Consider the following 25565-nt stretch of genomic DNA (forward strand, 5'->3'; position numbering starts at 1 on the left):
GCTCAATCGAGCCTGTTGTTTGCAGGACAGAGAGTGGCTACTCTGGCCCACGGAACACGGAAAACATCCCCATTGGAACGAAAAAGCTCCAGCTAGGGACCCACACCGTGATCTGCCCGGCCCTCCGAGAAGCGTCTGCACACGCACGGGGCGCGTCATCGGGGCTGACAGCGCTGGAGTCTGTGCGTCGCGGGGTGGGGGTGGGAGGAGGCGGCTGTGCATGAGGAGCCCTTGGTATAGAGCCAGTGCCATGAGTGGAATGTGGCCCCACGGTTTTTGTGTCCCTTCACACTTTGTACAGCACGGCCACAGCCACAATCCTAGTCACCCCTCCACATCATTTCCATCCGTGGGAAAAGAAACATTTCAAAAAGGGCAGGAAGGGGACGGCACGTGGCCCCGTGTTCTCCCTCCAGCTCCGCTATCTTACATTGGTGGCTTCCTGTCCTTCTACCGACTCATTTACCACCACCATCTGGCCTCTATCACGAAGGTACCGTTCCGGCTGCTACAAGCACAAGCACACCCTGAACGTGCCATGGAGCGCATACAGATGCCGTTGTTGCCGTCTCTCTAGGGCTATTGAACATTTGAGACTTTCAGGAGAGTAAGGCAAGGCACTGGTTCTCCTTCCCATCCTCCTCCTCCCGGGAGTGAGAGTCCAGGCCTAGGGGTGCAGGTGTGCTCCGAACCAACTGCAGAACCCGTCCATCTACAGAAACCTGGGCCCTGCACACGGCGAGTCAGCCTTCAGCTTTGGTCCAGACTTGCATATGACGGCAAACTTCACGGAGAGGTTTGATCCACTCCTAGGCTATGAGCCTGCTCTAATGCCAAGCTCCGTCCCACCGTGCCCCTCACACCCACCAGGACAAAAGCACGGCGACTTCAGGAGGGTGGAACAGCAGGTCTAGGAAAGGCCACAGTGGTTCCTTGATTCTGCTGGAAGCCTAACAAAAGAGGACTCGGAATCCTTCGGACTCGACTTCCCCTCTGGCCGAGATGAAGGACAGACAGATGGAAGCAGGTAAGCTGGGGGCGACTTGGACCGCACAAGGAACATACTTGACCTAATTAATATGCATAAACCCCTGTACCCGACAACAGAAGTCACGTTCTTTGGAAGAGCAAATATATTTACCAAAATCGATCGTGTGAGCATAAAGTTCATCTCACCAAATTCAGAGTCTAAAACATCCAGAGTATGTCCTCTCACTAAAACGAAACTAGAAATCAATCTTTAAAAGTAACTTGAAAAGCCCCCACATGTCCATGGAAATTAAGCGATCTGCTTCTAAATAACTATGAGTCAGAAGAACTCACAATAAATATGAGGAGATTTTGAATTGGAAATATTAGAAATTGATGACAGAGCCCTGCTCATCCAACTGTGTGGAATGTACCAGAGCTCTGTGAGGAGAAGGGGTGGCCCTAGCATCTGTTACAAAGAAAGAAAACCTGAAAACCAAGAAGCTGGAAAAAGATCAAACTAAATTTAGTAGAAGAGGCTAATGAAGATAAAGGAGAAATTCATTAAATAGGAAACAAATGTTATTGTTCATCTTTAAACAGACGTCAACGACGTAAAACCTAACATCCAAAATGCTGTCCCTTCTCAAACACTCTACCCATCAGGTGGCCTGCTTGCACAGGCTCACTAGACTGGGATTCAGGATCCAGCAGCTTTAAGAATTGGTTTCTAACAGTTTCACTCTTTAACCCTCAGTGTGCTCTGGGCTAAGAAACCCTGAAACGGGCAGTGTGTCTTACGCGTTTGGCGGAGCGTGGCTGCTGGGGCCTTCCGTTGTCGCGCTGCCCGTCAGCAGGAGCAGCCCAGCCTGCAAAGCGTCCGCCACCTCTTGCAGGGAGCGGTCTCGCTCCAGCAGGTTCCTGAGCGCCACCAGGCCTCGGCCGCCCTCCCGCCACCGATGGAGCACCTGCGGTCAGAAACAGGGCGACTGTCACAACAGTGACTGAGGGGCAACAGCGTCTGGCCAAGAGACAGCCACAGGCCATCGAGGTGACAGACGGCCGTTTTCCAAGGTTGGGAGACTGAAAGGACTGGCCACAGCTGCCTTGTGGCTGAATGTCTCGGACAATGAAGACTACAAACTGCAACAATGGATGGGTGCGACACTTTCATCAGCCCCGTTTCTCCTTCCTCCCCGCTCCCATTCCCAGAAGGGAAAGCAGTAGGTACATTTCTAAACAAGTGAATCATGCCCCCAAACTAAGCGGATGTGTTTGAGACGGAATAAATACAGTCGTCTTTAAAATGAGGCCATAATTAACGCCCAGTCACAAAGGCCCCTGGACGTCACAGACTTGGGGATGATGAAGCTCACGGCAACCAGTACTGTGGCTCCACACGACATCAAACAGATGGCTCACGCGCAATCATGGAAGGCAGGGAGCACGTGACAAGGCTCTTGGGGGGAGGGGACCCTGACAACCCAGCAGTCAGGGACCCGGATAACGGCTGAGCAAGGCGTCCACCTGACCACGCTGACGCTGGGCAGGTGGCTCTGACCCCTGATCACTTTACTGCCAGACAAACTTAGTGCCACCAAGTGGACAGTCCCATCTGCAGCTTTAAAATGTCTTCTCTGCGTCACTGACACACATTAGGAAGGGAAGCTGAAGATGTGTGTCCTTGGAGGGAGGCGTGTGGTGGGGGCTGTGAGGGTCCTTGCGGCTGCCATGCCCATGAAGTCCAACACAGGCTTCCCGGGGACATCTGTGCTGAGGGCAGCGAGCCCAGGCTGTGGGGCACAGGGAGGAGGGCCCAGGGGGCCAGGACGTAGGCCCAGGGCCTTTCCTGGAAGCACACAGGGACACTGAAGAGGTGGGGTGTGAACGGACGGGGGAATAACTGTAGGCCTGTGCCCGGTGCTGCGCCCGCAGTCAGTACTGCTCGGGGGGTAGCGCCCTGTGAAGCGTTCCCACCACAACAAACTCAAACACCAACCAGAGGAAGACGTGGGAGGAGCGGGTGGAGGTGACGCACTTCTACCCTCGCACGCACACGGGCGCTTCGATGGGCACAGCACCTGTCTGTAGACCTGCAGCCAGCTGACCGCGTGGACCAGGTAGGTTTTGGCTGCTGACCAGCTGGCGGGACAGTCTCCAGGGGGCCCCTCCCCGTCAGCTTTGTCCTTGGAGGCGCGGGCTAAGGCTGAGCACACCATCCACTCCAACCAACGGTCTGTGGGAATCTGGCAACGACATGAACAACACTTAGAAGTCAAGCTTTCTTTTTCTACAATGTTTCTCTTCTGAAAATATCACTGCAATCTCGCTAAACGGAAGGCTGACATTGGCTTGACTGAGGAAGTAACAGGTTGATAAAGTGTCGCTTAAAATGTCCTTGCGCCGCCCAGCCCGCCCACGCGACTGATTCCCAGTCTCTCAAGGAGAAAGCCACGCGCGAGAGGAGCGGGAAGCGTGCGCACCTCGTCCAGTTCAGCCGAGTAATTCAGGATTTGCTCCGCGTGGAGGTCGTCAAATCCAAACCGGGCCTGCAGGTCCGCCTGCACCTCCTGCGGGGCCCACAGCAGACCGCGCAGGGACAGGCCGCGCCCCGGCTCTGCAAGGCAGCAGGGGGACAGGTCACTTCCTCACACTGTGGCAGGTGCTGCTGCAGCAGTTCAGAGAACAGCGCCTTCACTTTCGAAGGGAAAGCAAAGGGCGACCCAATGCCATTGGGACGATCAAGTAGGAGAAGCAAACCCAGGCTGGCCCAGGTGCAGCCGCGTGGGGAGGGCGCCCGCTCCCCGCGGGAATGACTGCGGATCTCTAAGGTTCTGTGCATCGTCCAAGTTACAACGATCACAGAATTCGGGAAAGAAAGGAGAATAGTCATATCAGCCCAGGAGCGGGTGTAACACTGTCCAATCGGTCTAAAATCAGAATGACAACTTGAGTTTTGGAAGTCGGGGCTAATGACAGCGCAGAGCATGCGGATGAACAATCCCGAACAGAGCACGCCAGCCCAGAGCCGGAGCCACCGAGGGCCTTCCCGCCCCTCGCACACTGTCCTCTGCTGGTCTTTGGAGACACAATTAACGAAGACAATCTGTAGCTGCCTCCAGAAGCTGTTCTGGGGTCGTTCTTAGCTCTCACTCACTGAAAGTTAATAGCACATCACTAATTTTAATTACATTCTTAACTGTAATTATATTTCCAATTGTCAGGTTAGTGGATCGTGTAATTTGGATGACACACAGAACCTGAGCTTCCTAATGACAACGCATTTGTTAACGGAGGTGGTGGAAGGGTTCAGCGAGGGGGTCTGTGTGTCCCCCACTCCGCTGGGCTCTGTGCTGAGCATAAGAACCCGTGGCTCCTGCTGCGATGAGCCCACAGGAGAGCAAGGTAAACACTGGCAGCCTGGCTTCCCTCCGGCAGGGCCAGCGGACACCCTTCCTGTCTACGGGTCCTCCCTCCACTGAGCCACTGGCAACGGGAAGAACTGGGGGCCTGGATTTGGAGGCTGCTCCACGGGCGGGACATCGGGAAGGAGCACAGAAGTCTCGTGTAAGCGTCTCCCTGTGCAGGTCAGAGGCGCCAATTCCCAGTCTACTACTGCCTTTTCTCAACAGAAACAGCTGTTCTTTGTTGCCTTTGTATTTTAAGTGATTTGAACAGCACTTGAGCTCTGTTGGTTGTCAATAAATTTAACAAGTGAACCACTTGAAATACCGGAACCGCTTAGGTACCCACCCGCACCAGCGGCTGCCACTCCATGGTCCTGCAGGAATGTCAGCGCGGAAATGGTCACCTTCAGCAGCATTTTGGAAACCCTGGAGGTAGCAGGGTTGAGTGGCAGCCAATCTAGATCTTCCAGAGATGCTAAGGAACTGGAACCAAACAAAAGCAAAGCAGCGTGAGCTGGTCGCTGGCGCAGGGCATGGACTCCACTCTTCCGTCCCAGCCACTGTGCCAGCCCCTGCAGCTGTGCCGGGCCATCCACTCTCGGCATCCGTGGCCGCAACGCCCTGGACTCGGGACTCCACACAACAGCCCAGTCCCCTCATGAACACTTGGCACCCGGGCCACCTCCCGCTCTGCCTGGGACAGAACCCCAGTCTCTGACTTTCCAACGCTCAGCAGGGCAGCCAGGGTGCGAAGCGCTGTCATCGCAGAAGGCAGCTGAGCCGTCAGCCCGGCCGCCTCCAGGGCGGGTGCTCAGCTCACGTCTGGCGGGCACCCCCTGGGACGCCGTCTTAACCTCTGGGTCTGAGCGGTCAGCGATCGTGTTTATCAAACCGCCTCACACACACCGGCCTCAGGGAGTCCACATGCTTGTACAGTGGGGCCTTGACTTATGAGTGTCCTGACTAACGAGTTTTTTGAGATACCAGCTGTCTCTCGGCTGATTTTTTGCTTTGAGATGACAGAGTAATTTGAGTTAACGAGCTCCTTAACGAGCTCGGTCTCGGAAGGAATTAAACTCGTAAGTCAAGGCCCCACTGTAGTGCTAATGTTGTTTTTATATATCAGTATTTTATTTCATAAATAATTATGCTTAAACGTGTAAATTTGAAAATCCATTCAACTGACACGGGAATATATCTGAATTTTAGCAACACGAGGCCAAAAAGACATGTTTTGCTCCAAAGAGGTTCTTTCCCTGCAGCTTCTTGTGAGGAAGATCTCGCGTGGCATCCTGCACACTGCGGAGCCCAGGTTACAGGAGATGCCACTGAAAACCGGTCGTGCCGGGGAAGCACCCCAGGTGTGCAAATGTGTAAGTGACAAGTCAAACCAACAATTGTCAAAATACATTCCATCTTCCTACATGACAAATACGCCTTCGTAACGACTTGGGAAGCCATGTTCAAGTTAGCTAAATTTATTCATACATGTCATATCTCCTTTAGTGAAAAACTCAGAAATAACCAAACATCTAAGTACATATGGTAGGTGGCATGGTACCAAAAGGGAATGTTATGCAGCCATAAAAATGTTCACTTGAGGACCCTAGGAACAAATGAAATGCCAATGGTTAAAAAATTTAAATCAAGGAGAACGTGCTCTGAACAGCATTGCTGCACTTATGTAAAATATTTATACAGGTACATGACGGCAGGTGGAGACGCAGGAATTCTAGCTTTGGGATGACATCACTCTGGAGTTTTTCTTGTCCTATCCTATATAATAAAAGGCTAATATGCAAATTGACCAAAAGGTGGAACTACAGGTCACTATGACACACAGTGACCACCAGGGGACAGACGCTCAACACAGGAGCTGCCCCCTGGTGGTCAGTGCGCTCCCACAGGGGGAGTGCCGCTCAGCCAGAAGCTGAGCTCATGGTTGGTGAGTGCAGAGGTGGTGGCGGGATCCTCTCCTGCCTCAATGGCAGTGCTAAGGATGTCTGACTGACAGCTTAGGCCTGCTCCCCCCACCCCCGGGCCTAAGCCGTCAGTCAGATCTCCCCTGAGGGCTCCCAGACTGCAAGAGGGTGCAGGCCGGGCTGAGGGACCCCACCGAGTGCACAAATTTCGTGCACTGGGCCTCTAGGTATCCAATAATTACTCGGAGCCATGGCTGGTGTTGCTCAAGTGGTTAGAGCATCAGCCAATGCACAGAAGGGACTCGGGTCCAATTCCTGGTCAAGGGCACGTATCTGGGTTGCAGGTGCGATTCCCAGCCCTGATCAGGGTACATGCAGGAGGCAACCAATCAATGTGTCTAACATCAATGTTTCTCTCTCTCACCCTCCCTCAATCCCTCCATTCTATTCTAAAAATCAATGGAAAAAATACCCTTGGGTGAGGATTTAAAAATAATAATTACTCAGATATATATATATAATTTCCCATTAAAAAAGTGAGGAGGAAGCACCCCACACCTACAATTCATTGTACTTTCTTTGTATCTTACTTCAAGACAGCCTGGAGAAGGTGGACGGCACCGCGGAGGCCATCATCGATGGGGACATGGTGTGCGTACAGTCTGGGCAGGAAAAGCAGGAAGTCCCAGACCTGGGGCTGCTGGTGAAGGCTTTCCAACGCCGCTATCACCTCCTCGGTCTTATTGAGATCTGCCTGATCGAAAAAGATACCAAGGGTTTTTCTCTTTATTTTTGTTCATCAATTAAATGATGGGGCGTGGGCTGCAGAGTGTAAGAAACCAGAACCTCAGGTGGCAGAGGCCATGCCTGGTAGGTCACAGTGTTTTGAACAGGTAAGATGTGCAAATGACTGTGAGGTTGGGCTTTTAAATGTCGTGCAGTGTGGCCGGGGAAAGAGGGGCCGAGGCAGGTCTTAGCAATGAACGAGGTTCGATTGTGCGTAAGAAGGGACACCCACTGCGACGGGCTGTTCTGTTACAGCAGCGAAACCCAATGGCAGTGACCCACCCTGTCCGGACGGAACACCCCCCCCAGACATCCCCAACCCCCTCCCCACCGCACGAGCAGGTCCTGGTGGCACAACCACTACAGTGTCAGCGCAGAGAAAGGGGGATAAAGATGATGGCCAGCCCGGCCGTGCGCTCAGCAGTGAGCCCCGAGGGTCATGGGTTCGAGTCTCGGCCCAGGCCCGCGGTCACATGGATGCCTGCCTCCCCGCCCCCCTTCCTCCCTCTCCAAGAACCAATGGGAGCATCCAGTGAGGATGGACAGCAATAACGCTACAGGAGCGTTTTGCCAACAGCCTGGGTGAGAACCCACGGCGGGTTCTTCCTCCCGGAGAAGGACGAGGCCCGGAGAGGAGCGGCCCAACCGCACGGAGCGCCCTCCCGGCCGGAGCTGCTTCCACCGGGCGGTGGGGACCCCGGCCGCGCCTGCGCCCCACGTGCTGTCTCCTGGCGGCAGCGCCGTCGTGTCCGGGAAGGGCCTCCCTGTGCCCGTCGCCGCCCGGGACACAGGCCCCACGTCCCCCCACGTCCGCGGGCCCCGGGCTCCGGCCACGGCCACCGCCCCGGCTTCACCCCGCGGCCCCGGCCTCCCGTCCCTCGCGGCCCCGTCAGGGCCTGGTCCTCAGGCCGGTGGTGCCCGAACCTGGCGGGCCATGTCCGGGGGGGAGGCTCCCTCCAGGGGGTCCCGCCCCGAGGGTGCCACGCGGGCAGGTGTCCGGCGGCCTCAGGCGGCCCAGTCCGCGCCTCCTGGGGCGTCACTCCGCAGGTCCCACGCCGTCCCCGTCCTCGGGCAGCGGCCGCCGGGAAACAGGGCCTTCCCCCCCTTCCCCCCGCGTGTGCAGCCCCGGCCAGGCCGTCCGCGCAGGCGCAGTCACCGCCCAGCGCGGAGCCGAGACCTGGGGCGGAACCAACGTGCGGGGACCGGTCCCCGCGGACCCGTTTCAACACGCACAGTGCCTGCCACTGCGGCTGGTCGGAAGGAAAAGCCGACGCACAGGGAGTGATGTCCTCACCAATCAGGTCCCACCAGGACGGCTTCCTTCCGGCTTCTTCTCCGGTGACTCCAAGCCCCGGCCATGGAGTCAGACCCGCAGTAGAACCAGCGGACGGGACAGCCCTACCTCCTCCTGATCCGGTGGAGAAGGTGCTCCCCCTTCCCCGGCCCCTCCGGTCCATCCCGGACGCAGAGACCCTCAGTGGCGACACCTGGGCCGCAGCGGGAGTGGTGCCCAGGGCGAGTCAGAGGGACCCAGATGCGGAATTCAGGCTAACCTGATGTCACAGACATCAGAGCTCCGCCCCCCAGGCCTCACTGCACCTGCTGCTCTACCCCCAGGCCTCACTGCACCTGCTGCTCCACCCCCCAGACCTCACCGCACCCGCTGCTCCACCCCCACGTCACTGCACCTGCTGCTCCGCCCCCCAGACCTCACCGCACCTGCTGCTCCGCCCCCGAGACCTCACTGCACCTGCTGCTCCGCCCCCAGGCCTCACTGCACCTGCTGCTCCACCCCCCAGACCTCACCGCACCTGCTGCTCCGCCCCCGAGACCTCACCGCACCTGCTGCTCCGCCCCCGAGACCTCACCGCACCCGCTGCTCCACCCCCACGTCACTGCACCTGCTGCTCCACCCCCCAGACCTCACCGCACCTGCTGCTCCGCCCCCGAGACCTCACCGCACCCGCTGCTCCACCCCCACGTCACTGCACCTGCTGCTCCACCCCCCAGACCTCACCGCACCCGCTGCTCCACCCCCACGTCACTGCACCTGCTGCTCCACCCCCGAGACCTCACTGCACCTGCTGCTCCGCCCCCAGGCCTCACTGCACCTGCTGCTCCACCCCCCAGACCTCACCGCACCCGCTGCTCCGCCCCCGAGACCTCACTGCACCTGCTGCTCCGCCCCCAGGCCTCACTGCACCTGCTGCTCCGCCCCCGAGACCTCACTGCACCTGCTGCTCCGCCCCCGAGACCTCACTGCACCTGCTGCTCCACCCCCACGTCACTGCACCTGCTGCTCCACCCCCAGGCCTCACCGCACCTGCTGCTCCACCCCCCAGGCCTCACTGCACCCGCGGCTCCGCCCCCCAGACCTCACCGCACCTGCTGCTCTACCCCCAGGCCTCACTGCACCCGCTGCTCCGCCCCCCAGGCCTCACTGCACCTGCTGTTCTACCCCCAGGCCTCACTGCACCCGCTGCTCCGCCCCCCCACCTCACTGCACCTGCTGCTCTGCCCCGGCCTCACTGCACCTGTGGCTCCGCCCCCCAGACCTCACCGCACCTGCTGCTCCGCCCCCCACCTCACTGCACCCGCTGCTCCGCCCCAGGCCTCACTGCACCTGCTGCTCCACCCCCAGGCCTCACTGCACCTGCTGCTCTACCCCCCAGGCCTCACTGCACCTGCTGCTCTACCCCCCAGGCCTCACTGCACCTGCTGCTCCACCCCCCAGGCCTCACCGCACCCGCTGCTCCGCCCCCGAGACCTCACTGCACCCGCTGCTCCGCCCCCCACCTCACTGCACCTGCTGCTCTGCCCCGGCCTCACTGCACCTGTGGCTCCGCCCCCCAGACCTCACCGCACCTGCTGCTCCGCCCCCCACCTCACTGCACCCGCTGCTCCGCCCCCGGCCTCACTGCACCTGCTGCTCTACCCCCAGGCCTCACTGCACCCGCGGCTCCACCCCCCAGACCTCACTGCACCTGCTGTTCCGCCCCCCAGACCTCACCGCACCTACTGCTCCGCCCCCCACCTCACTGCACCCGCTGCTCCGCCCCCACGTCACTGCACCTGCTGCTCCGCCCCCCACCTCACTGCACCTGCTGCTCCACCCCCGAGACCTCACTGCACCTGCGGCTCCACCCCCAGGCCTCACTGCACCTGCGGCTCCGCCGCCCCCAGGCCTCACTGCACCCGCTGCTCCGCCCCCCATCTCACTGCACCTGCTACTCCGCCCCCACCTCACTGCACCCGCTGCTCCGCCCCCCACCTCACTGCACCTACTGCTCCACCCCCACCTCACTGCACCTGCTTCTCCGCCCCCAGGCCTCACTGCACCTGCTGCCCTGGACCCAGACCAAGCTCCTCTTCCAGCCCATCTCCTCGGGGCATGTGCCTTCCCCAAACCAGAGTCCATGGGCTGTTACTGAAGATAAAATCAGGAGATTGAAACCGTGTTTTCAGCCTAACCGTTTTGTCTCTGAAGACCATGTTTCAAACTTCCGGCGCAATACTTACTGTTAAGAAGCTGGAGCCATAAGGAGAACCTACAACAGAGAAGATTTCAGACGTGTTAGTTCAGCCAGCAGTCAGAGCGCACTTGCTCAGCGGCCGTTTAGTTCTAAAATCAAAAGGCTCAACACAGACTCTGGGCCACAATATGATTACATGCCTGACTGAAGAATAGACCGCCACTTTCGATTTCTAAAACACATGGACATTAAAGTAAATTCCTGGGGGAAATTGGTAAACCAGATTTCACTAATTTGCAGAAAAAGTATAATTTTATCCATCTCTCATTCCACAGGCATTGTGACCATTCAGGACAGGACAGAGAACGTGGAGCAAAAGAAAGCAAAGAAAGAAAATGTTGAAGAGGAAAAGCGAAAAATTGTGATTTTCCAGACCTACTGAGTGCCCACAGAGAACGGGAGAATTACTTGGTGCAGAAAACCGGACATCAGTTGTGTTGTGAATAGAGATTTTCTTTTATCGTGAGAAATGGCTCAAATAGTGGCAAACTGAAAATCAAGCGGAGATTGCCTCTCAAAAAAATTATTTCTCTCTTGAACAGAATGTTGAAAAGCTCATTTGAAAAACACATTTTACTAAAGTACAATGATCCCAAGAGCACCTACTAATCAGGACTCCATCTTCGTGTTTGGAGCTGTTCTAGTCCGTGGTAATGCATTTGGTCCATGGTGAAATCTGCCCCTCCTGGCTCCACCCTGCACAAAGGTGCTGGTTTCTCTCTTAGAAATAATACATAACTTCACCTGCTTCGTTTCTCTGCCAAACTTTCTATTTCGCTTTCTTGTATTACTCTATAAAGAGGGAAAAATCACTTCAAAAGAAAAATTGGACCTAGCCGGCTTGGCTCAGTGGATAAACTGTTGGCCTGTGGACTGAAGGGTCCAGGGTAGATCCCAGACAAGGGCATGTATGTATCTTGGTTGCAGGCCCAATCCCCGGCCCTGGTCTGGGTACATGCGGGAGACAGACCAATTGATGTGTCTCTCTCACATCAATATTTCTCTCTGTCTCTCCCTCTCCCTTCCACTCTCTCTAAAAAAATCAATGGAAAAATATCTTCTGGTGAGGAAACTTTAAAAAATTGCAAGTGGGTTCTTAGGGTTGCCAGATTTAGGAAATAAAAACATATTTAAACTAAAAAATTGTTTACCTGGAATTCAAATTTAACTGAATGTCCTGTATTTCACCTGGCAACTCTGGATGGGGTTGTGTTAAAAAGTTGCGGGGGAGGCACGAGAACAGGATCACTGTGACCCCAAAGTATGGATGAAGTTTGTAGGCAATAACTCAGCTATGGAAAGACAGGCAATTACCCGCCCCCCACCCTGAGGTCCAAGCATAAGAAATCATAACTGAAGTGTTACGAGCGTAGAAAGGCCCATTCAAGTCTACCCGAGGGAGGAACCAAGTGATCAAGGTGTGTGTGTGTAAGGCAGGATCGGACTTAAAAAAGGAAGAGGGGATGAGAAAGGAAGCAAGTAGCAGAAGAAAGGGGGACAGAGTATGGAGAGGGGTCTGCAGAGATGCGCAGGATGAGCTGCAGCCGCTCTGAAGGCTGTGCCCAGTGTGCCATCCCGGGGGAGGTGGTGGGAATCTCGCTCGCTCTCGCTCGCCCTCCGCAGCCTCTCTGGGTGCTGGGCCTCACCCAGGCCGGGCGCCTATTCTAAGAGGAAGAAGGGCCGCCCGGCGCAGTGCAGGGCTGCTCAGGCCCGTGTCCAGGTGAGAGGCTGACAGTGTGAGCTTGACTTGCCTGGAGCCTGGGAGCGTTCCACCCACAGCTGTTTTAAGTTTGTTGCCTTGTCCATCAGCTCGCGCATGTCGTCAGCCAGGTCCTGCATCTCTTGTAAGAAGACCAGCTCATGGGTCTCGTGATGGGCAGCTGTGGCTCGGAACCTAGACGGACTTCAAGCAAGCAGAATGATACCGCAACAGAACCCTCGACAGGAGTACGTGTCCTGGGCGTTTTTAAGATTCCTGATGCCAAATATCAAGTCGTTGTCAATGCAACTTGTGCCCATTTCCCCTTCCACCGGCTGCCCCAGGAGCCTATTTTCCTTGCTTGTCATCCAGAGTGGAAATCAGGTTTTTACAACCTTTGCCAACTTAAAATTAGAAAGTTGCTCTCGCCGAAACCGGTTTGGCTCAGTGGATAGAGTGTTGGCCTGCGGACTGAAAGGTCCCAGGTTCGATTCCGGTCAAGGGCATGTACCTGGGTTGCGGGCACATACCCAGTGCGGGGTGTGCAGGAGGCAGCTGATCAATGTTTCTCTCCCATCGATGTTTCTAACTCTCTATCTCTCTCCCTTCCTCTCTGTAAAAAATCAATAAAATATATTTTTTTAAAAAAAAAAAGAGTGACAGAGGGACGACCTCCTTACTTCCCTTTAAAAAAAAAAAAAAAAAAGGAAGTTGCTCTCAATCCCGTTACTATCTGTGAAGTGTAACCATTTTACATGGTTACTAGTCACTTTTTTTCATTTATTTTTCGCATGTGCTACAGCACGCCCTGTGCAAGGTGCTGGGAATAAACACACCAGTGAACAGAGGCACCATACACCATCAGTGTATGGAGAACACAGGAGGGGAGTCCACAGATGTGCCTTGTAGCTGTGGGTGAAGTAAATGGCAGGAGGACGGTCAGATCTGATGAGGCCGCGCGTGCGTGGAAGTGTGTTGTAGAGACTGCGCTCAAGATTGGCCTGAGAGGCGGTGATGTTGGGCTGAAACCTGAAAAAAAAATGGTCGGCCAATGGGAACAAGTGGGGGTTACAGGCTGGTCAGAGACTATCAGACGGCCCAGGGGTGAGGAATAGCTGAGGGCAGGGGGGGGTGGGAGGAGAGGGGCATAAAGTGAGGAATAAAATGGAGTCACCACAGTCAAACTGAAATCACTAAAATCAAGTCGGCTGAGGTCTGAGGAAGCAATTCTGCTCGGGGACCTTGCCCCCTGCACCCTCCAGCCCTGCCTCGCGCCGCTCTCCACCAACCCCCACATGACCCTGCCTGTGAGCCCCGAAACCCTGCTGGCCAGCTAAGGGGGAGGCTCCTCGTAGCAAAACCAGGAAGGGAAGTGGGTTTGCAGAATCATAGCAACCCAGATGGGAGGAAAACTGGGACTTGTGCCCAAGAACTTCCCCGGGGGGATTAGGAAGGGCCTGGAAATTCACACTCAATTAGCCGAGATCGAGATCGTGTTTCCACAGACTTGAATGGAAACTGGCCTCAGAGCATCTGCAAACTGAGACCAAGTGGATGTTTATTGATGGCGATAAAGATCAACTGACTTCATCGTTGAACCAACATAAGAACCAATGAGAAAGGGCCGTCAGGGGCAGGTTCAGAAGCCAGAGGTGAGCTAGCCCGTGTGTGGGCTCCCTCCTGGTGCCTCTTCCCCGCCCCCTCTTTCCTCAGATCTTCCTCTACTGCACCTCATTTCTCACCCCTGGGCCTCCCTGGCTGTCAGTCACAGCCTCGAGGTGCCGCTGCTGTGAAGACCACGGCTCTCGGCAGGCGGGAGCCCTGTCCGAGCTCCCGCTGTCATCCCTGCGTCCAGCACACTGACCGGAGCCTGAAGTGCAGGGACCCGGAGGAAAGGACAGTTACTCCCTGGCGTGGAGAAACAGGTTACTGCCGGCCAGTGACGCGAGCTGGCTTCCGGAACTCCCTCTGCGCCAGGCCTGCTGTGTTAAGTGTGTGGCCTTTGCCCGGCCGGTGTGGCTCAGTGGTTGAGCGTCGACCTATCGACGGTTTGATCCCTGGTCAGGGCACATGCCCGGGTTTCGGGCTCCATCCCTAGTGTGGGGCGTGCAGGAGGCAGCTGATCAATGATTCTCTCTCATCATCGATGTTTCTATCTCTCTCCCCTTCTCCCTTCCTCTCTGAAATTAATAAAAATATTTTTTTAATTATTAGGTGACAGGGCCAGTGTCGTCTGGTGGGAAGCCCCCCTGTTCCCACGCGAACAGCATTTCAGTTTCCTGTTCTGAGTGAGGAGGGACAGGAGCACCTGAGAGGTGCTGGAGAGCTCGAGCCCTTCCCCTCCTCCCCGAGAGGGTTCTCCCTGACGAAGGGGCCACGTGCTGACCTGACAGCTCAGGGGAGGCCTGCATGGCGGCCTTGGACCTCAGACCTAAAGCCACCACAAGGAGGGTCTGAAATTAAACTTTAACTAAAGCAGTGATGGTGGGGAGTCACATCCTAGGCCGGTATCTTCCCTGACAAGGTCAACCTTTCCCTTCACTGAGCCCGTCTGTCTTTTTGCATCTCTGAGAACACACCCTTGAAATGTCTGGGTAAATGGTAACTTCCCTTTTTCCGGACCCCTCGGGGCACAACCTAATGTGCTTGGGCACCAGGACAGATGCCACAAATTCCTTCATTACCATGTTAATTGTTGACTGTTGGCTATCCTGCACCCATCTAAGTATGTGCCTATTATTTTACTTTTTATCCAATCCCAGAGGTTTCTCCCGCCTCCCTAATCTATCACCAGTGGATTTCATGTAACCCACCTACGTCCCCTCCTTTGATCGCAATGTATAAAAATAGATGAAAACCCGCCATTCTCCGAGCGTAATCCCAACCTGTTGGGATACTGCTTCCCAGCAATTGTCGACAGTTTGGCTCAAATAAACTCAGAAATTCTTTACACCCTTCCTCCTCCACACACACACGACAACCCTCGACTGTCGTGGGGTTCTGCTTTCAGACTATTTCCACATGATGCTCTCTGCATAATGCTTGGGTACATAATACCCATCTCAAACACGTGAGCGCCGTTTACAGTGCACCAGGCTGCCCAGAACTGCCTGGAAACGTCTCCGCTTCTTCTTGTAACTTAAAGTTGCGAGATAAAGAGCCTATGTTTTCACAGGCTTTACCTTGAACTGTCTTAGCTTAGTCGATGGCAGGAGGTACAGATGATCCAAAACGCAGGTCATTCGTAGCCCATAAGTTCAAACTACCGCCCTGAGCCAGCCGCTCCCACTCCCACCCCCTCCCAGAGGTTCCCGGGCCAGGCGGGACCTCGCAGTGAACGAACTCCCTTTGTTTTGACTCTTGTTTCAGAAAAGACTTCCCGCTCTTTCTCCTTTTGCTCTTTGATGCCACAGGAACCACAGGTGTGGCGTGGGGAGGGTCAGAGCTGCACACCTGTGGCCTAGTGAAGGGAGGGGCCAGGCCCAGAAGGAAGAGGGCAGCGGTCCTGTTTTCATGTGACCGCAGCTGCGGGCGGCAGGGGCGCGGCCAACGACCACACGGGGCGGCTCAGGCCAACACTGGGCACCAGCATGATCGGGTAGCTGAGCAGGTCGTTCTGAAGTCGGTCTCAACCACAGGAAACAACCCTTTGCATGCAAATGGCCGTGCCAGTTGCTCAGCAATCACTTTGTGGAACAGCCTGGGAACTGCTCAGGGTGGATAGCACTGCCGTGTGCGTTTGCATTTAATAAACACGTCTGCCTTGTGACTCTACCTCTGTGCTTGTCATGACCTCCGGCCCGTCCCAAATGACGGAGGTGTTACCCAAAGCCTGCGCCCCTGCTAGCCCCGCTCCCCCGGGCTCTGAGAGGCGCTGCGTCTCTTACCGGAGATGGGGCTGCGACGGCCCGGTGTCGCTCCTGTTCCGGCACCGCGCCCCCGTGTTGCAGAGGAGGCCCCGGACGAACGGGAGGACACCCCGGCTGGGCAGGTCCCGGGGCTGCAAGTAACCTGGAGGGGGCGCGAGGAGCTGACCCATGCAACCGGCGGCAGAAATGCACTGCTACCGAGTTAGAATCAGAAGAGTAACCTGTCCTGTCATGCTATTGCCTAATTAATTCTGCTGTTGCGCTCAGAAGGAGGCGGGGGGCGGGCGGGGGGGGGGGGGGTTAATTTGGGCAAAATTCTGAAGTCTAATACCCCTTGCATTCTTAAATGTTTAAGTGTAGCTGCTAATGATCATATAAAACAAAGAAGTTTAGAAAAACCGGAAGGGACCCTAGGTTTTCAGGACTAATGTGGCCCCAATAAGCCACCTCCCTTAGCAAGTGCTGCTCACGTCCCCCCCGACTCTTGGCACACACTCCGCCCCTGCCCTTCACACACACACACACACTCCACCCCTGCCCTTCACACACACACACACACACACACACACACTCCGCCCCTGCCCTTCACACACACACACACACACACACTCCACCCCCTGCCTTTCTCACACACACACACGCACACACACACTCCACCCCCTGCCTTTCTCACACACACACACGCACACACACACTCCACCCCCTGCCTTTCTCACACACACACACACACACACACACTCCACCCCCTGCCTTTCTCACACACACACACGCACACACACACTCCACCCCCTGCCTTTCTCACACACACACACACACACACACACTCCACCCCCTGCCTTTCTCACACACACACACGCACACACACACTCCACCCCCTGCCTTTCTCACACACACACACACACACACACACTCCGCCCCTGCCCTTCACACACACACACACACACACACACTCCGCCCCTGCCCTTCACACACACACACACACACACACTCCACCCCTTGCCTTTCTCACACACACACACACACACACACACTCCACCCCCTGCCCTTCACACACACACAACACACACACACACTCTGCCCCTGCCCTTCACACACACACACACACACACACTCCGCCCCTGCCCTTCACACACACACACACACACACACACACACTCCACCCCCTGCCTTTCTCACACACACACACACACACACACTCCACCCCCTGCCTTTCTCACACACACACACACACACACTCCGCCCCTGCCCTTCACACACACACACACACACACACACTCCGCCCCTGCCCTTCACACACACTCACACACACACACGCACACACACACTCCGCCCCTGCCCTTCACACACACACAACACACACACACACTCTGCCCCTGCCCTTCACACACACACTCACACACACACACACACTCCGCCCCTGCCCTTCACACACACACACTCACACACACACTCCGCCCCTGCCCTTCACACACACACACACACACACACACACTCCGCCCCTGCCCTTCACACACATACACACACACACACACTCCGCCCCTGCCCTTCACTCACACACACACACACACACACACTCCGCCCCTGCCCTTCACACACACACACACACACACACACACTCCGCCCCTGCCCTTCACTCACACACACACACACACACACACACACTCCGCCCCTGCCCTTCACTCACACACACACACACACACACTCCGCACCTGCCCTTCACACACACACACACACACACACTCCGCCCCTGCCCTTCACTCACACACACACACACACTCCACCCTTGCCCTTCACACACACACACACACACACACACTCCGCCCCTGCCCTTCACACACACACACACACACTCCGCCCCTGCCCTTCACTCACACACACACACACTCCACCCCCGCCTTTCTCACACACACACACACACACACACACACACACGATGGATGAGAACGGCTGGGACCCTGGTAACCGTAGGGAATGTGGAAGTCACGCATCCACACGGCGTGGCCCACAGAACCGGGTGGACAGCCGCCCACCAGCCGGGTGGGTCAGCTAAGCTAGAAGAGTCAATCTGTCTGGCAGAGTGAGCAAACATGTGGCTATTACTCCCAAGAGGGAAGCTGTAAACGCTGCTGCCGACACCCCAGAACCGCAGCCTCTGTGATGGGACAGGGGAGCCTCCCGTGCGTCCACTCAGAGCCCGAGCTCCCGGGAGCGGAAGGAGGGCTGCGCTCTCCCTGGAGACTGGCAATAAGGCGACACTCACAGGTGTCTCGGTGCCGGGGAGGCTCTTGAAGACGAAGTGCTGTCAGGATGATGAACAGGATGCATGGCCAGAGGAACTCCGCGAGGCACAGGACCTGGGGAAGTGGTTGATTTTAAACAAAATAGTGCTGAATAAACTGCAACGCGTTACGGTATCTCCATCTCTTAAAAAATGGCAAACAGGCCCGCTGGGTGGCTCAGTGGTTGAGCATCAGCCTCTGAACCAGGAGGTCACGGTTCAATTCCTGGTCAGGGCACAGGCCTGGGTTGCGGGCTCGGTCCCCAGTGTAGGGCGTGCAGGAGGCAGCTGGTGATGATTCTCTCTCATCATTGATGTTTCTCTCTCTCTCCCTCTCCCTTCCTCTCTGAGATCAATAAAAGCATTTTTTTTAAATGCCACACTGGCCAGGCTGAGCCTCCTGCCGTGGGTCTCTGAGAACAGTGGTTGGGGACAGGGCCCCAGAGGTCACCGGAGAAAGGAGAGGAAGCAGAGGCCGCAGGCAGGCTCTTCTCAGGTGCCGAGGTCCAGGAGACCAGGCCCCGTCCTCACTCGCACGCCCTGCAGTGCTGCCAAGCCCTTAGTCACCCACCCTCCCCTCCCAGCAGGGAGTGGGGAGCCCGCTTTGCACACAGCGCACCAAGGACATAGCTCGTTTGCCCCGTATCCTTGAACCAGCTGTGACGGAACCTGGGCTGAATCTCAGGCCTGCAGATGAAGTAACTTTCCTTCTGCTTCAAACCCATTTTCTGTTGTTTATCTGTTAATCTTCACACAAGGATTTTCCCATTGATTTTTACGGAGAGCGGAAGGGAGAAGGAAAGACAGAAACACCGATGTGAGACAGACACATCGACTGGCTGCCTCCGGCACGCACCCCGACCAGGGCCCAGGCCAGGGAGTAGCAAAGTACGTGCCCTTGATGGGAATCGAACCCAGGACCCTTTTATCCGCAGGCTGATGCTCTATCCACTGAGCCAAACCAGCCAGGGCAAACCCATTTCTAAATCCTCCAGTTGCTCAGGGAGCTGGTGGTTTTGGTTGCAACTGAAAACCACAAGGACTAGAACATTCCGTGCAAACAATAAAACTGTAAAAGAATGGAGGAGGGAGACCTCACTGGGTGAGAGGACACACCTGGGTGGGAGCGGCTAGAATATCCAGGAAGCGGCAGGGAAGCCTGTAATTAGCCGAGGCCGCTGCTCCTGGGAGACAAAGGGCTCTGCGCAGGGCGTGAAATTCCATTGTGCCCTCGGGGCATGCGGTCCCCGCCTCTCAGAAGGGGACGCTTTCCCAGAGTATCAGGTTTGTTTGTAAAACAAAAGAAACACGGTTCACACTAACAGGAGTCCCACCGAGAGCCCAAACCTGCCGCTCGGCCCCCCACCCACGGGAGGGCAGGGTGCGGCGGGGTCCTCGCTCCCTCCGTGCTGAGCGCAGAAGGCGAGGGGTCTTAGGGAGGACGACTTGGAGGGAGTCTCTTGACGCCCGTGGGCTAAGCAGCATCTTTCTCCCTGGGGTGGGGCTGGGGGTGGCACTGAGGTCCAAGCCACCCGGGGGCGCTGTACCATCCAGAAGGTCCAAGCAATGGGGGCGAGCATGAGTCTCCTTGGGCTCACAGGACAGAGCCCAGCGGACGGTGCCAACACGCTGCCATGGGCTGAACTGTGCCCCCCAATTCCCTCGCTGAAGTCCTGACCCCTGACCTCGGACCATCAGCTGATTTGGGAACAGGGCTGGCAGGTGCGGTTGGTTAGGATGAGGTTCCAGGCAGCAGGTGGGCCTCGTCCGGTCGGACTGCGTCCCATAAACGGAGAACCCATGCCCTGCTCCGTCCTTTAGAAACAGCCCGAGCTTCCATCTGTCGCTGTAACAACCTGCTTCTACATAAAAGGAATTCATTTTGCCCTGCTCTGTTGCTCAGTGGTTAGAGCCGCGGCCCACAGACTGCAGGGTTGCGGGTTCAATTCCCAGTCAAGGGCGTGAACCTTGGTTGCAGGCTCAATCCCCGTTCCCAGTCGGGGTGTGAACAGGAGGCAACTAATCGATGTGTCTCTCTCACATCGATGTTTCTCTCCCTCTGTCTCTCCCTCTCCCTTCCACTCTCTCTCTAAAAAAAAAAAAAAAAAAATCAATGGGAAAAATATTCTTGGGTGAGGATTTTAAAAAAAAGGATGCATTTTCCCCAAATAGTTGAGTAAAATTGTCAGAAACAAAAATAAGGAGAAGTTAGGACACAGACAAACAGAGGGAAGACCCAGAGGCCTCAGGAGGACCCAGCCCGCCCACACCTGGACTTAACTCTCCTGGACACCGTGCTGAGATATAAGCATGTGCTGAAGGCGCGGCCTCGGTATTTGTTACAGCTGCGCTGACTGATACACTCCCCACAGTGGGGCTGCCCACTGACGGCCTTGCCCGTGTTGGCTCCCCAGGACTCCAGGTGAAAGGATTTGGTGAATGAGCCTCAGTCACCCCTTTTAGCACAAGATTCCACACCAGTGACTCCATTTTTAACCGTTTTCAGTGTAAAACCACTGACAGGTCGTCATTCATTTAACCCAGTGGTTCTCAACCTTCTGGCCCTTTAAATACAGTTCCTCATGTTGTGACCCAACCATAACATTATTTTCGTTGCTACTGCATAACTGTAATGTTGCTACTGTGATGAATCGTCATGTAAATATCTGATATGCAGGATGGTCTTAGGCGACCCCTGTGAAAGGGTCGTTCGGCCGCCAGAGGGGTCGCGACCCACAGGTTGAGAACCGCTGCTTTAACTCCTCCCCCAACACTTCCAGCCCCAAGCTGTTATTGCTTAAACTTCCTGTTTTTCCCTCAATATGAAGCTATTCTGCGGCTTTTTAAAAACACACAACTACCCGCTTGGGTCCCCTCCCTGCAGCTGGGAGCTTTTCTGTAATGAAACTTTGCTTTTGCTCAAAAAACAACAAAAAAAAACATACACACCCAACAACTATAGCATCTCGTCAGAAATCATCCTTCCATCTTTTCCCAACCTGCCTATCGGAGAGGTCAGGCTCCTGACCTCTGACCTCTGGGCCCTGCTCACACCCTTGGACCTTTCTAGCAAAGGAAAGCCACGTAGCTGATGGCTTGTGATGACACAAAACCAGCAAAACCTACCTCTAAGACTTAAACACATTTAAAAGAAAAAGTTACTTGACTTCTGGGGCTGGATATCTGTCATTTTTTGCAATTTCCGAAAATACAGAAACTGTGAGCAACATTGCCTCTAAGGGAAACTATTCTTTAACATCAAGGTAGGCTTTTAGCACCTGAATCCAGGAGTGGACAAAACCTCAAAGAAATGTGTGGCACACGCACACACACACACCCACACACGCACGCGCGCACACGCACACGCACACACACACACACACACGCGCGCGCGCACACACGCACACACGCACACACGCACACACACACGCACACGCACACACGCACACACACACGCACACGCACACACGCGCACGCACACGCACACACGCGCACGCACACGCACATGCAGGTTCTGAGGTGGGAGGTCCTTGGAGCTCAGGCGGGGATTTTAGAGAAAACAAGTGGCTTCCCCGTGGAGCTGTGAGGACCAGGCCCTAAGGCAGGAGGCAGATACCAAGCCTTTCCTGGGGTTCTCTAACGGGGGGGGGGGGGGGGGGGCGTGGCTTGAACTCAGCTTTGTGCTGAGTGGAGAGCCCCCCAGTGTGGAGCTGAGAGCCTCAGGGGCTTCCTAGGAGCCAGGGGAGAAGCCCAGGGGAAGGAGAAGCTCAGGGGGGAGGAGAAGCCTAGGGGGGAGGAGAAGCGTGGAGGGGGGAGAAGCCTAGGGGGGAGAAGCCTAGGGGGGAGGAGAAGCCCAGGGGAAGGAGAAGCTCAGTGGGGAGGAGAAGCCTGGGGGGGGGAGAAGTCCAGGGTTAGGAGAAGCCTAGGGGGGAGGAGAAGCCTGGGGGGAGGAGAAGCCTGGGGGGGAGGAGAAGTCTGGGGGGGGAGAAGCCTTGGGGGAGGAGAAGCCTGGGGGGGAGGAGAAGCCTGGGGGGGAGGAGAAGCCTGGGGGGGGGAGAAGTCCGGGGTTAGGAGAAGCCTAGGGGGGAGGAGAAGCCTGGGGGGAGGAGAAGCCTGGGGGGGAGGAGAAGTCCGGGGTTAGGAGAAGCCTAGGGGGGAGGAGAAGCCTAGGGGGGAGGAGAAGCCTGGGGGGAGGAGAAGCCCGGGGGGGAGGAGAAGCCTGGGGGAGGGGGAGCCTGGGGGGGAGGAGAAGTCCGGGGTTAGGAGAAGCCCGGTGAAGGTACCATCATTTGCGTCTGCGTCTAAGAGAAAGTGGCCCTGAAAGCAAGAATCCAGTGGTTCGTGTGGAGAGGGACGAGGTGTGAGCCGAGTTTTATTCTCTCTGTCAGCCCCGCGAACCCACAGTCGGGAGAGGACCACGCGTTTTTAGGACAAGACGTCCTTGCATGAAGCTCAGCTCCAGCCCCTCCACTGGCCCAGGCCCTCGGGAAACGCTCACCAAACCCAAAGGCCAGCACCAGCGCTCATTTGTGGGAGGAATCGGAGCCCGTTGATGGGGGAGGGGACAGGGCAGTCACAGGCCAGACGCAGACAGAAGACTGGAGGCACCTGTCTGAGAAAGGCCCCTGTGCCCCGAGAACAGTCCCTGCGCCCCGAGAACCGTCACTGCGCCCGAGAACAATCACTGCGCCCCAAGAACAATCACTGAACCCCGAGAACAGTCCCTGCGCCCCGAGAACAGTCCCTGCACCCCGAGAACAGTCCCTGCGCCCCGAGAACAGTCCCTGCGCCCCAAGAACAATCACTGAACCCCGAGAACAGTCCCTGCGCCCCGAGAACAGTCCCTGCGCCCCGAGAACAGTCACTGCGCCCCGAGAACCGTCACTGCGCCCCGAGAACCGTCACTGTGCCCCGAAAACAGTCCCTGCGCCCTGAGAACAATCACTGCGCCCCGAGAACAGTCCCTGCCCCCCGAGAACAGTCCCTGCACCCCGAGAACAGTCACCGCTCTGGGAGGTGACGGGCAGGTGGGGGCTGTGCAGCCGAGTGGGCCAGCTTCTCTTCCACATCAAACCCCCGAGACTGCAGAGCGAAGAGGACTCTGAGCAGCAGGCATCATTTTATAGTTTCTTTTATGTTATGTCTTGTTATTAATTTGTTAAACTTAAAAACATACATTTCCTTTTTCCCCTTACAACATTTTTTCTTTTTGTTGTCGTCACGAAATTGTTCAAATGAGAAAGAAGCCTCAGACTGACGTTCGGTCAGACTGGACATGAAGGGGACACGCTATGAGCGCCTGTGGCCGTAGGGCCGGGCCCGCCCCCAGCGAACCTGCCAATGCCGATGAGACTGCTCAGACACGGCCAGGCGGGGGCTCCTGGGGGCCCTGCCCACGGCACCGACCTGCCCGACACAGGTGTCCTCACCTGCCCCCCGAAACCCAGCTCCAGGAAATCCATTCCAGAGAAGCCGCCCAGAGGAGGGCGTAGTCACAGCAGAGGCCTCAGCACGGCCGCGTGGGCCAGGCACGGGTCCCTGCTGGACGGGCAGCGAGTAGAGCCGGCACCGGGCCCACCACGGGCACCTGCTACAGGCTGGGCTCCACCCTGGCTGCTGGGCCGGATGGTGAGAGTGCCGGCGGCCGAGGGCCTGGGGTCTGATTCCCAGTCAAGGGCAGGAGCCTCAGCTGCAGGCTCCCGGTTGGGGCAGGTGCGGGAGGCAACCTGTTGAGGTGTCTGTCTCTGCCCCCCCCCCCCCCCCCCCCCCCCGCTTCCATGTCTGAAGACCAGGGAGGGGAACATGCTGGTGAGGACTGACAGAAACCACAAGCTACCCTGAGCGACCCCATCCCCCGGATTCAGGCCCGGCAGGAGAGGGTAACACTGGCCCCCCTGGCTCCGCCGGACCAGACCAGCCGAGGGCACTGGGGGAGGCGGCCCAGGACGCACTGGTCATAGACTAAGGGTCACGGACTACGGTCACACCTGGTCCCGCCGCCGGAGGACCCACCGGTTAGGGTTCACAAGAGGCGAAGCCACGGGCTGAAACTCCGCCTGTTGTCCTTTCAGAGTCCCCCACCCGCCTCTCCTGACCACACGCCGCCGAAGGTGTGCGGGCCTCGGTCGGCCACTGCGGCCCGAGGGCAGGTCCCGGTTCCCTGCAGGAGGGGCAGCCCCAGCCCCTCTGTCCCCCCCCACCAGGGACCCCACCGACCGGAGCAGGGGCCCCACTCACCCGGTACCGGCATCGGACCAGCCAGTTCTTCCAGACCAGGGCTCCGAGCTGGTGCCCGGCCGGCCACATGCTTTCTGGGCGGGAAGCTCCGTGCTCTGGGCGGAGAGCCGAAGGCGGCTTATACCTGCGGCCGAGGGTGGGGGGGGGCGTGTGCTCCTTAGTCACCCCCCCCCCCCGCCCCCAGCAGAGGCGGTGACGCAAGCGGGGCCACGCCTCCCCCCCCCCCCCCTCGCGGGCATCAGGTGTCCTCCTGCTGTGCGTCTGCGGGGAAATCTTACCTTTCCCGGCAGAGAGCAGAGGCCGGGGCAGCCCCGGGCCTCTCCCAGGAAGGGAACCAGCTCCCCCTGCGCCCAGCCCGCCTCGGGCTGATGGATGGGGTCACTCCTCCCAGAGGACATGGCAGGTCTGGACCCCGGGGAACATGGGCGGAGGGTTCAACCTCAGAGGCGCTGTCGCCCTCCCACCCCTTCTTCACCCGCTCGCCCCCAAGGCTGGGACCTGCGTGCCGAGGGCCCGTGAGGAGGCGCAGCCAAGGGCCAGCCCTCCCCCTGCAGCTCGAGGGAAAGGGACCCGTGAACCCAGGGGATTCCCGCGCCTTCGCCATTCACCAGCCCGACGGCTCGGACGGCTCAGCGGCAGCTGCTGCACCGCCTCCGTCCGAGGCCAAGGCCGGGCGGCCGGGCTCCTGGGCCCCTCGGACACCCAGAGTCTGTGGTCACCCGTTTCATAAAGCGCTTCACCCGCCCTGAGTCCCGGCCGATGGCTTTTGCCACAGGAAACGGCCCGGACCTCAGCAGAGGGCGGCCCAAGTGCCCTGCAGGCCTGCCTTTCCCAGACCATAGCTTTCACCTTTTAGTTACACATT

General features: G+C 57.1%; 1 protein-coding gene and 1 long non-coding RNA gene across 3 annotated transcripts in view; one reads left to right on the forward strand and one right to left on the reverse strand.

Moving 5' to 3' along the window:
- The window catches only part of ABCA13 (ATP binding cassette subfamily A member 13), a 118194-nt gene extending 93424 nt beyond the window's left edge, over window positions 1–24770 (reverse strand). The window contains 10 exon segments of the mRNA XM_070424853.1: window positions 1771–1937; window positions 3051–3215; window positions 3453–3586; window positions 4723–4859; window positions 6889–7052; window positions 10604–10632; window positions 12369–12520; window positions 16204–16327; window positions 18446–18539; window positions 24701–24770. Coding sequence (XP_070280954.1) covers window positions 1771–1937; window positions 3051–3215; window positions 3453–3586; window positions 4723–4859; window positions 6889–7052; window positions 10604–10632; window positions 12369–12520; window positions 16204–16327; window positions 18446–18539; window positions 24701–24769 — 1235 coding nt within the window. The 5' untranslated portion in view covers window position 24770.
- On the forward strand, window positions 8404–12226 carry LOC139016592 (uncharacterized). 2 transcript variants are annotated; one of them, XR_011472697.1, is made up of 3 exons: window positions 8404–8509; window positions 10412–10810; window positions 10893–12226. It is a non-coding gene; the product is annotated as an uncharacterized lncRNA (long non-coding RNA). The 2 variants fall into 2 exon arrangements; XR_011472698.1 differs by having other exon boundaries at window positions 10572–10810; window positions 10893–12224.
- Window positions 24771–25565: the final 795 nt, after the last annotated feature.

Source organism: Myotis yumanensis, unplaced genomic scaffold (assembly GCF_028538775.1).
Source record: "Myotis yumanensis isolate MYYU_CA2020_CCGP unplaced genomic scaffold, mMyoYum1.0.hap1 SCAF_9, whole genome shotgun sequence".
Lineage (NCBI taxonomy): Eukaryota > Metazoa > Chordata > Mammalia > Chiroptera > Vespertilionidae > Myotis > Myotis yumanensis.